At 40.2% G+C, this 12062-nt stretch overlaps 1 protein-coding gene across 10 annotated transcripts in view; it reads right to left on the reverse strand.

The window, feature by feature from the left end:
* The window catches only part of CASK (calcium/calmodulin dependent serine protein kinase), a 407811-nt gene that overhangs the window by 282464 nt on the left and 113285 nt on the right, over window positions 1-12062 (reverse strand). For all 10 annotated transcript variants that reach the window (XM_039525884.1, XM_039525847.1, XM_039525842.1 and 7 more), the window contains one exon: window positions 216-328. In XM_039525884.1, the coding sequence (XP_039381818.1) occupies window positions 216-328 (113 nt within the window). The remainder of the gene's footprint in view (window positions 1-215; window positions 329-12062) is intronic.

Consider the following 12062-nt stretch of genomic DNA (forward strand, 5'->3'; position numbering starts at 1 on the left):
CCAGACAACCATGAAAACTACTAGAACTTGAGCAGATTTAGCAGGATGCACTCATTTCCAAGTTTCAGATGCAGGAAGTCTTTGGTTCAGACTTGTGTGGAATACTGAACAAACAGGATTTTCAAAGTTAGCAATTAGGTACTGGAAGTCCGTCACAGAAAAAACAACTGCTTTACAAATAAACAGCAAGAATTTACTTAAAAGTCCTCCCTTACCTTCTGTACTTAATCCAGGACTTGAGGTGAATTTTGCTACATCGACAATCTTGACAGCAAACTGTTGCCCAGTTTCTCTGTTGATACATCGCCGCACAACACTGAATGGACCCCTACAAATAAACAAACAACAAAAACAGTCAGATTTTCTGCATTAAAAGAATTACAAACTATTCCGTTCTCCTTTGTGTGTTTAGCTGTACAGTTCCATTATTTCCTAACATATGTAAGATTACATTTTTGGACCTATACCACCATGCAGAAGGTGTGTACCTCTCACCCACATTGCTACTAGAGTTTAATGTAAACAGAATTTTACAACCTTGATATTTTCATTTTCAAAAGTTCATAAATAATTTATTTCGTACAGTTTGCTAGTAAAGGATACAACTAATAGAACCCATACAAAATCATCATACTATTGCTAATGTAAATGTAATTTGTTTATTATGATAAAAAATACAGTATGAAAAACACTGCAAAATACCTTTATATTTATATTACACAGATTTACTATTACCACATTTAATTCTAGAAAATTTTGTGAAATAAATATTCTAATAGGCTCAAATTCTGCTCCCATACTCATTCTATTGATTCCAGTGGTAATCTGCCTGATTAAAAAAAAAGTTAATAAATTCTGACTGAGGAATCCAGGATATGGCTGACTAAAAGTACGGTTTAATGAGAAAGAGTAAAAAATGCATTCAATGATGTTATTTTTTAAATGACTATTAAGAAACACTTAGAAAGGATAGTTTAGAATAGTCAAGTCTACCAAAAATGTAAGTTAATCTTTCCACATACATCACCAGCCAATAAACCAATACAGGAGACATGGGAAATTTAAAACTCCAGGGTAATAGAAATATGTCTCAAATTTTCTCTGATCTTTATTCCTTAAAGATCCATCATGGAACCAAAGAAGCTACATATAATAAAAGATTTATTACTACATTTAATCCCACAAAAACAGTTTGCAGTTCAAAATAGCTGTATGTGCCTTAATTTTTTCCAAAATCGACATTCAGAATGATTGTATCCCTAAGAAATGCCACAATATAGGGATGAGAGACAAGGTGGATGAGGTAATATCTTTTATTGGACCAACTTCTGTTGGCGAGAGACACAACCTTTTCAGCTATACAGAGCTGTGTGGCTCAAAAAGTTGTCTCTCTCACCAACAGAAGTTGCTCCAATAAAAGATATCGCACCCACCTTGTCTGTCTAATATCCTGGAACCGACATGGCTACAAACACACACAACAATATACGGTTTATATTTTCCTCGCTTCTACACAGATTTTTCTGAAAACTCATCCTTAAGTGTCATAACCCAACACACCCATTTTTGGAAGTCATCTGTTAATATAAGGATTTAACTTTAACATTCTTAGCACTTACATGCTATGCAACAAAACTCAACTTTAATTTGTAATATTTTCATATAAATTGCATCTCACAATGCTTCAATGTTAAATAATGCGATTACCCACTACTGGGTAAGTTACTAGGTAAAGACATCAGAGAAAATGTTTTCAGATAAGATTATGGGAACATAGGAAGGCAGTGGTCACAAAGAAGGTATATTTTATTTTATTTTTGTTGTTGCTGCTTCTTTAATAGTGATAACAAAGGGCAACTTGTAAAGTTAAATTGGCACACACTAGAGAAAATTAGGCTAACGTATCAGTTGACAAGGAAATTTGCATTCTAGAAGTTTCTCTGAAAGATAAGAGAAGTAATTTAAAGAATATGGATGGAAGTTGTGCATGGAAGATTCATGTTTTTCTGTTGACTGGAATAAAAGGCAGTGCTTAGTTTAAAGGATGAGTTTTCCCTTCTAGACAGAAAACTGCAAGTCAGGTTATGGATCTCTGATTCCTGAGACTACAAAGTGACAGCCTTTCTAGTTCTCAATAAAGACTTTTTAGGGGCAAGGGTGGAGAAAATAAGAGGAAAAAAAATTCAGTTTAAATATTTTTATTTACTAACAGTTTTAATTTTAGTTTGACGTTCCTGTACATACAGGGTGATTTTTGGAATTTAATTATTCTTTTAATCCTGATTCCATTTTTGAATCCAGATTACTATTGTAAGAGTCTAAAGCTTACATTTTACCCGTCCTTATAGTCTTTTATTTAAAACAGTAATAGTACCCTAAAAAAAGGAAGAGGAGGGAGAGTATAGAGTCCAACTTGAAGCCTACTAAATATTGTAACAGGAATCAGAGAGGATATTCTTAATCTTGGACAAATTAAACACATAAAAAGGATAACTAAACCCTAAATTATATTATCCTCTAGTGAAAAACCCCTCCAAATTGCACTGTCTGCCAGATGAATAGCTAGAGAAGTCTGAATCCGAAGCGTTCAGTTTAAGGGGAGCTTTAAACTTTTATTTTTTATAAAAGCCTAATTAAAATAGCAATAAAAACACAAAGTATTCTTTGAGTACTACTGAATTTTTAATTGTGATTTGATAATTAGACTGATACAGAAAGGATAAGAGTTACAAGATTCACCTTTTTGAAGTTTTCCACTAGACTCTCACTTTTTGGCAGGTGGAGGTGGTGTGGGGGGGAGAAGAGAGAGAGAGATACCATCTGCAAGACAATTAAGCACTCTGGAATCTGTCCTTCCCTCCACATCAGCTGAGTTATAAATAGGCAGTACTTGTCTGTGGCTTAATCTTTAACTTCCCCAAGTTGAACTGAAAGGAAATGCATCAACTCAAAGCTGCTGTATTTAGCAGTGACAGTGTAACACAGCCATTCCGGTAACTTTCCCACCAAATCCCCTGTAACTCTAGGGAAAGGAGACCATGACTCATGAGTTTAAATTTCACCTCCACTGACTGTGGTTTATAGTCCCATGAAGCTCACCCACTTATTACTGACTACTAACATCAATCCCCAACCCTAGAACACAGTCAAGTATGAGTTGTCACTTCATTTTACCAACAAGTTAACAAAGAGGTTATACAAAGTCACTGTACGCAAAGTCAAGAACAGAACCCAGGACTAACATGATCGTAGTGCCTATGAGTCCCAGTCATGGACCAGCACCACTTTGTGGCAGGCACTGTACAAACAGAACAAAAACTCCTTGCCCCATCTAAGTATAAGATGAGAGACAACAAATGGATAGACAGACAGACCCATGAGGGATACAAAGAAAAAATCATAATGCCGGCGAGAAGGACAGTCTGTGTTCTCAGCCCATCATTCTATCAAGTTTTGTGTATCTTGATCCCAAATCTTAGCTATTCAACCATACCACCTTTTGGGTTACTCAGTCTTTAACCACTAAACAACACTTGTCCTAGAGCCAAGGATAGAATCCCAAATTCCCAGCCTCCAGAATGCCATTGATGTCTAGCAAACAGTTATGTAACGCACAGGGGCGGCTCCAGGCCCCAGCACACGGCATGCGCGTGCTTGGGGCGGCAAGCCGCAGGGGGGTGCTCTGCCAGCGCCGCAAGGGCGGCAGGCAGGTTGCCTTCGGCGGCATGCCTGCGGAGGGTCCGCTGGTCCCGCGACTTAGTGCCTGCAGGAGGTCCTCCGAAGCCGCGGGACCAGCAGACCCTCCGCAGGCATGCCACCAAAGGCAGCCTGCCTGCCTTGCTTGGGGTGACAAAATGCCTAGAGCCGCCCCTGGTAACGCATTCACAAAGCGTGCACTGTGTCCTCTTCTGAACTGGGGGTCTGAAAGTCCAAGGTTTAAACCAGGGGTTCTCACACTGGTGGTCAGGTCACCGATACAGAGCAATATGGATTGATTGTTAAACTGGGCACAAGCAAATGTGTTTCAGTACAGACTAATGTACATTTCTACATCTGGGAACAAAGAATGTAGGCCATACATACAGGATGAGAAACTCCATCCTCAGAAGCATTGACTCTGGGAAAAAACCCAATTTCGGGGTCATGGTGGAGAATCAACTGAATGTGAGCTTCCATGTGACATTATGGCCAAAAGGGCTAATCATGCAATCCTTGGATATATAAAAAGGGGAATTTCAAGAAGTAGAAAGGTTACATTAGCTCTGTATTTGGCACTAATATGACCACTGTTGGAATACTGTGTCCAGTTCTCATGTTCACAATTCAAAGACGACATTGATGATTAACTGGAGAGGGTCCAGAGAAGAGCCATGAGAACAATAAAAGAACAGAAAACATGCCTTATAGCGAGAGACTCAAAGAGCTCAATGTATTTAGCTTAAAGGAAGGTTAAGGGATGACTTAAAAGCAGTCTGTAAATATCTACACAGGGAACAAATATTTGATAATGGGCTCTTTAATCTAGCAGACAAAGCTATAAACACAATCCAGTTGCTGGAAGCTGAAAACTAGACAAATTCGGACTGGAAGTAAGGCCTACTCTTTTTTTTTAAACAGTGAGGATAATTAACCACCTTAACAACTTACCAAGAATTGTGGTGGATTCTCCATCACTGGCAATTTTTAACCTAAACTGGATTTTGGGGAAATTTCTATGGCCTGGATTATGCAGGAGGTCAGACTAGATGACCACAGTGGTCCCTTATAATCTATAAACATGAAACTTAAGCATCAGTTATCTTCTCTTCAATAGAATAGTGTTTATACTGGCCCAGCTTCAATCTCTAGGATCTAGCCATTTTCTTCAATATCTTAATAAATGCTAAAACAAGTTGAAAGGACAATATAAAAATTAGCTGAAACAAACTTCTTTGGGGGGGTGGGGGCGGCGGGCCCCCCCCCCAAAGAAGTTTGTTTCAGCTAATTTTTATATTGTCCTCTCAACTTGTTTTAGCATTTATTAAGATATTTAATATTGGAACCAATCTGGCACTGTTGGAAACCTGCTAACATTGCTCATATAAAAGAATCCTCTCTCAAAATGAATATATACAAAAATCAACTTCATCTTTGTTAATCAGTTTCAGTAGCTAACTTGGCAACTTTTGCTTTCTTTTAACAAAGGATTTTTTCTATAAAAAATGGTATAAATTGTGACAACTAAAAAATAAGTAGATGTATCAATGGATCAACCTTCAAAAGAGAGGTCTCATTTATACGGAAAAGTTCCTCCCCTTATTTTAGTGGAGACTAAATTATGAAGAAGCTGAAACATCATGATGGAACATACTCTTGATGTGCTACCTTTTTGTTTATTTTTGTTTTGCATTTAAAATTGAAAATCCAGATTTCTGTTCCAAAACCATTTTTGCAAAGGATATTGTGTCACAGTTCATTAAACCAACATACTGGAAAAATGTGACAGTAAAATCATGGAAGACAAAATTTGAATTCTGAATTTTTCCAGTTTTTCAATGCCTGCATTTCTCTGCAGTTTGCTCAGCATCAACCATGCATTTTTTAAAAATTTTAAACCACTTTGTACTGGTTTGGTCAAACCTTTGTAGTAGGCTGGGACTGAAAAAGAAAATATGTTTTTAAAGTACATCTGTATTGAAGGGCAGACACAAGTAGAGTGTCAGAAATCTGGGAACTCTATCACAGCTACTGGCAGGTGAGAGTGAGCCTTCTCCCTCTTTTCACTGCTTCCAGGACAGGTTGCCACAAGTCATTAGCCTGTTATAGAATAAATAAAGTTACAGCCATGGTTAAAAAATTCCAGATATCTGTATCTGTCCCCAGTGACCCATCATGCACAATGTAGTCTTGTGTTTTAATTACAGAACTGTTAACTGTTAGCTTTTTAGTTTGGACAACAAGCCCCTTTTTTTTTTTTGTTTGTTTGCAGATTAAACAGGCTTACAAAGTGAATCACAGTGAGCGCCAGGCTTCAATGTAACGAAATCTTTGTGAGGATTTTTTTTTCCTCTCATAAAAACTGTTTCCTCCAGGGAAAAAAGTCCTTTTTTGGGCTAGGGAAAAATCTCAACTACGCTGGCCACACCTTGATTTTCTCTCAAAGATATTCTATTGGAAAGAATAGCTTTGTCACTGTCTTTCTTCCAGTGCCTGCTTTAATGTTCATGAATCTCAGTTTTTTGGAAACAAACTTCATTCTCTGTCAAGAGATATTTCCCCTCACTGCACCAGTTTTCCACAATGAGGAAAACAAATGTATTCTTATGGAAGGAGTCACCTGATGGCGCCATTACACACAGTTTTACAAGATTTTTCTTGTTAGCATACAAGCACTGTTTAGTCTTTGAAGGAATGCTGCATTCTTAGTTTTGTGATGGGAACTGCTGCGAGGAAAAGTGCTCATAACCTTAATCTAACTAGAGTCAATTCTTGGGGAAGAGTTACTCCCTGGGTACCTGGCACTGGCATTTGGGCTGAGATTCCTGGAAGCATGTTGTCTGCCTGCTGTTTGTGACCACCCCATTCAATGACTGATCAGTGTAAAAGCAAGTTACATTGTGGGGGGAGAAACAAACCAGGGAGTCTGCATCACCGATTTCTCTTCCCAGGGGAAACCAGCTTGCAAGGCCTCAAAATCTACTACCACTTGGCAGAGGCATGACACTTTCTCTTACAACACAGTATGCCTGGATAAGCACATCCAGAACACTTACGGTATGTCTTCACTACTGGCCGGATCGGAGGGCAGCGATCAATCCAGCAGGGATCAATTTATCGCATCTAGTCTAGACACGATAAATTGACCCCCAAGCGCTCTCCCATCGACTCCTGTACTCCAGCTCGGTGAGAGGCGCAAGTGGAGTCGACGGGGGAGCGTCGGCAGTCAACTCTCCGTGGTGAAGACACCACAGTAAGTCGATCTAAGTATGTCGACTTCATCTATGTTATTCACATAGCTGAAGTTGCAAAACTTAGATCGACACCACCACCACCGCCCACCGCCCCCTCCAGTGTAGACCAGGCCTTATTTGAGCTCTCCAGCAGGCACTACAGATTCTTTAATCTATCTACACTCACAGGGACACTAGCTCATCTAATGATTACAATTCCATACATTTTATTACAATTTTAAAACAGCAGTAATGTCTTGAAGCAATGCTTCTGTAATACTATCGTTATACCAACATACATACATTAGTTGTCCTTTTTACAGCTTCAAACCAATCTCTTTCTAAAGACACAATTCTCTCAAACCACAGTATGTCTGAGGAAGTGTGGTGTAAGACATCATCAACTACACACTTGCGAGGTCCTGTGTGATAATCTACTCCTCTCTGTCCAAAATGGAAATGTATAAAATGAACAGAAATAAACAACAAAAGCTACATCCCTGAAAAGCACTCAGAAATAAAAATAAGACAAGTGGATTCCATAATTACAATGCCACTGAGCGGCTTCAGCACAAAAAGCTTTTTATATTAGAAACAAAAACTTATGGTGTCACAACAGTTTGTTATTTTACAAGATCACATAACAGTAATGAAATTTACTTTAGTCCCTTTTAACAGGAGCATGTAGTAGGATAGGCACAAAATTTACCAATAGGCAGAATATCTATGAGATATGCCAAACAATATGCATCTCTCAAACAGGGAATTAACTAGTATTGCTCTATGTGCCTTAGGGAAATTAAATCTCTCAGAAACAAATCCGTCCTTGCTTTCCAATTGCACACACATAATACATCATACATACTCCTTCCTGCATTTACTGAGAACTCCTGGGGGTATTTATCAAACAGGTTTGACTCTTTCACTTGACAACTATGTGCACCTGAAGGTCAGCCCACTATTAGTTCCCAGTGGGAAACTGAGGAGGAGTGGCAAAAAGGTGGGGATGGATAGTGCAGAGATCAAACAGTAAAAAAAATTGTGCAACCCCTCCCGACACTAGTTTGAACAAATATTTGGCAGAAGCTTTTGCTTACTTTTGACAGCATTTTGCCTGTAAATATAAATTAAACCTGACAGGGCGCTGAAAACTTCTGACTGTTGATATTACAATGAACTGGCATATATCCTAGCTTCATGACTTGGAATTTCAATTGACCCAAATCATTTTATGCTGATTTTTTTCACACCCCAGCAGTCCTCAACTTGATATGAATTTATTTTTAGCCAGCCTATGGGATTTCACAATTAGAAGGGCCCCTCTAAAATCAGCAATATTCTTAAGGAGAGGTGCCCTACTCAGTCAGAAAAAAAAGAAGAGCAGATGCCGTGTTTAACTATGTACCATAAACTAGGACTTCACATTAACCTCAATCCACCGACATCAGTGGGAGGTTTGCACAGAAATCAGGGAGAATACAGTCACTATACAAAAACTAAACTTTCATTTATTAAGTACCTTGTCACCAAATTCAGTACTTTAAGAAAATATGGTCCCCCCTTTAGGCCACTGTTACTTCTACCCTTTATTTCTCTCTATTCCATATCTCCTCTCTCTACCTCTCCTGTTTTTGGGTGTTTCCTCTGTTGTTCTTTCTACATTTCCTTCCCTAGAGACACTCCCAATTTCCACCCCAAAGGGCTTCATTCCCCCCACCCACCCTTCTTGTTCCATCTGTTAAAATAAACAAGTTAATGTTGAGACTGAAGTGCCATTGTTGGGCTTTAGAGCTGACATTTCAATTATATTAACAATGACAATAACAGCAATAGGGGAATTTATACCTCTGAGTCTTTGTTTCAGGCTGTTTGCAAACTCAGGCAAAAATCATGGCATGGTTTACACACAGTTCATACTTTGGAAACACTGTGAACTACTTATAGATATGAACTACTGCCACTAACACTGAAGAATATGGTAGCAGTTCATTAGATCTCTCTGCTCCACATGGCTATAGGAAATATCTTTTCAGACCAATATTAGTACAATAGGAGTAAAAGATATACAAGACATTTTTCTGACGGCTTGCAGCTTTGCTCCTAGCTGAGCTAATGAAAAAAAAGAGTAATAGAAAGAAATAATTTTAAATGAGTCATGGGTGTCCAAATTCCTTAGGCAACTTTAAATCACTCAAATATAGAAAAAAGGCGATATCAAAGACTTATTTTTATAGGCTTGCTTTTAATTTTTAAAAAGATATTCTAGAGGCCACAACGTATGCATGTACTATCTTTGATTTCTCCTAAGTCTTAATGAGAAAAATGGCACTGGTGGCCATTTTGAGAAGGTCATCTTAACAGAGGGCAGCCTGTTGCCTCCGTTCAACTAAGAACAAGAGGGGTAGAGATTTTGAAATGTCAGTTTGTAAAAGTATCATAAAAATTCATAAGGCCCAGCTGATGAAGAAACCTTGAATAATAAAAATATTACAAAAAACGACCATTAGTCCTAAAAAAAAATAAAAAAATCTAGTGTAGCATATTCTCAAGATTTCAGTGAGTTTCAACTACATAGGAAGTTTGAAGAGTTTGAATTGTATACTAGGATGGAATAAAAATTTCTGACACAAGGTGCTAAAATTTAAAAAAAAACACCTTTTAAACTAAACTAAATTGCCCATAAATTAATGGAAAATTCATTCTATAGTCAAAGAGTAGGTGCTGTAATCTTAAGGAGGATTCCCTGTGTTCGTCACACATAATAAAGAGCATGAATCATGACTTTAAATGCAAAACTCAACTCACCCATAATTATAGAGCCATGATCAGTACCTCCATATTATTTCCCCTGCACCACCATCAATAACCATATTTTGACCAGTTGAGAGAGGAATCATTTGCTCCAAAAGTAATAGAGCAAGGTCTACATCAACTAGAGGAGAAAGTCACAGGTTGCACTGAGCAGCATCTACTGACCTCACCTTGGTTCCTGCCTTCCTGCGAGTTTTGGATGCCACTTGCAAAGTGTTATTGTTCTTTCCTGTTACATTTCATGGTCTACTCCAAGTTGCCAAGTAGCCTGCATTCCCTTCTACAGCGTCTAGCTGGGGAAAAGATTTTATTCTACCTTTGTGATGACTCCATGACTACTCTGTCACTTGACTTTCTGAAAAGTTTCCCAACCGGAGTTTCTAAGAGCTGTGAGCTGAACTGCCCGGGCATGCACTTTCAGCATCTAAAGCACCATACACAAGAGTTCAGACATGTAGCTCTCGTCTTGCTCTCAAAGGTTATGCCTACACTATGAGCTAGCTGTGTGATTTCCCTGCTCACATACTCGAGCTACTGCTCATCAAGCTAGCACAAGTATAAATAGCAGTGTAGCCACAGTAATACAGGTAGCAGCAGGAGAGGCACAGCTGAGTTGCACCAAATACAAACCATATCTCCACTGCTACCACTCATGCTATCTCAGCTCCACTACCGTTTATACTCATGATACTCAATGAGAGCTAATGCAAGTATGTGTACACAAGCAGAGGAATCAGACCCCTACCTTGTAATATAAACATAGCCAAAGATGCTGAACTTACTGTATCCCTGCTCATTTTAGGTCCCATTTCTGGGTGTCTCAAGGAGCAGCATAGGATTTGATAATGGCCTCTCTAAAAGCCTGACGCCCTGGTGTCTGATTCCCCACAACAAGAGATCCCATGGACTGCAGTGTCCATGCTACATACAAGCCCTTCCAGGGGAAGTGAAGACAGATGAAACATAGACATAGTCTTCTTTCCAGAATGCTGTCCTAGCATTGCTCCCTTCCTGGAGATGCCACTGGAGCCAGCTTTCTATGCTCCCTGCTTCTTTTTCATCCATGGAGGGCATGGACAGACGAGATGCCTGCTGAAGACAAAACCGCATTTTGTCCACAGTGAAGGCCAAGCTCAATGAGATATTTGATGGCAGACCAAAACAACAAATAAAAACAAATATATGCTGTTCTGGTCTTGCTTCATTCAGAGGCTGCAGGGGCACCTGCTACTGTAGTCCTTGTAAATGGGAAACAGAGCTCAGGGAGAAAACTCCTCAAACGATAAACACATCCCTGGGACATGGCTAAAAGAGACAGCCAACTTACTGAGCCAAATTTTTAGTTACAAATTTGGAACATTTTAGGATTTTCTTCCAACAGCTTTGCAGTAGAAAGGTCTCCTTATACCTTCATATTGCTGCAGAGGCGGAACAAAACACCTGACTCAAGAGGTTGGAACACACCCTTTCTGCCAGTAATTGACATGTCTATTTTTGCCTCAAAGCAGGCTGAAATACCCATTGCAGATATGTGGACCTGTAGCAGGATGGGCCCCCGCTCCTGCCCTGAATGGGTTAAAAACATCCCTGGGAGGGGGCTGTGGCTGGAGAAAGCAGCCTTTAGGCTGGGCTGATTGGGGGGAAGAGACTGCAGCTGGGGTCACGCCCCAACCTGAGCCACAGGGCCTTATAGGAAGGCCAGGGAAGCCAGAAGCCCAAGACAGTCTCTCTCTGCATTCAGAGGGAGATGGGCCTGGCTGCAGGGAGCTAGACCGGGTACCTGAGTGGAGCAGGGCTGGGGAAAGGCAAAGGAGCTGGGGAGCTCCAGCCTGGAAAGCCCCAGGCTGCCACCTAGCAGAGGGCTAACAGGTACTGGGGGTTGCAGAGGCAGCCCAGGGGTAGGCCAAAGCACCAAAGCAGCAGGTCCAAACTCAACCTTGCCAGTGATGAGTAGGCTGATACTGCAGTCTGCCCCAGGATGGGGGGCTAGACAATGACTGGCAGTGGCCATACACTGAGGCAAGGTGGGGATAGAGGGTGGGGGTTCCCTGGGGAGGGGAGACCCAGAGAGAAAGGGGTTACTGCCAGGGGGCAGCACCCCATGTAAAAGGGCACCGGGGTCCAGGGAGGGACTCAGGGCCAGGGAACAGGCGGATCACTGGCCTGCAGAGGGCGCTCCGTACTGGAAACCAAGCTAATTCCCCGGAGTCACCAGCAGGAGGCACTGCAGGGGTGAGTCGGCCCGTTTACACGACCATAGCACAATTTTTTTCAAAGAATACTACGCTAAAATTGTCAAATACCATAAAAATGTATTAATCA

This window comes from Mauremys reevesii, linkage group 1 (assembly GCF_016161935.1).
Source record: "Mauremys reevesii isolate NIE-2019 linkage group 1, ASM1616193v1, whole genome shotgun sequence".
NCBI classification, from domain to species: domain Eukaryota; kingdom Metazoa; phylum Chordata; order Testudines; family Geoemydidae; genus Mauremys; species Mauremys reevesii.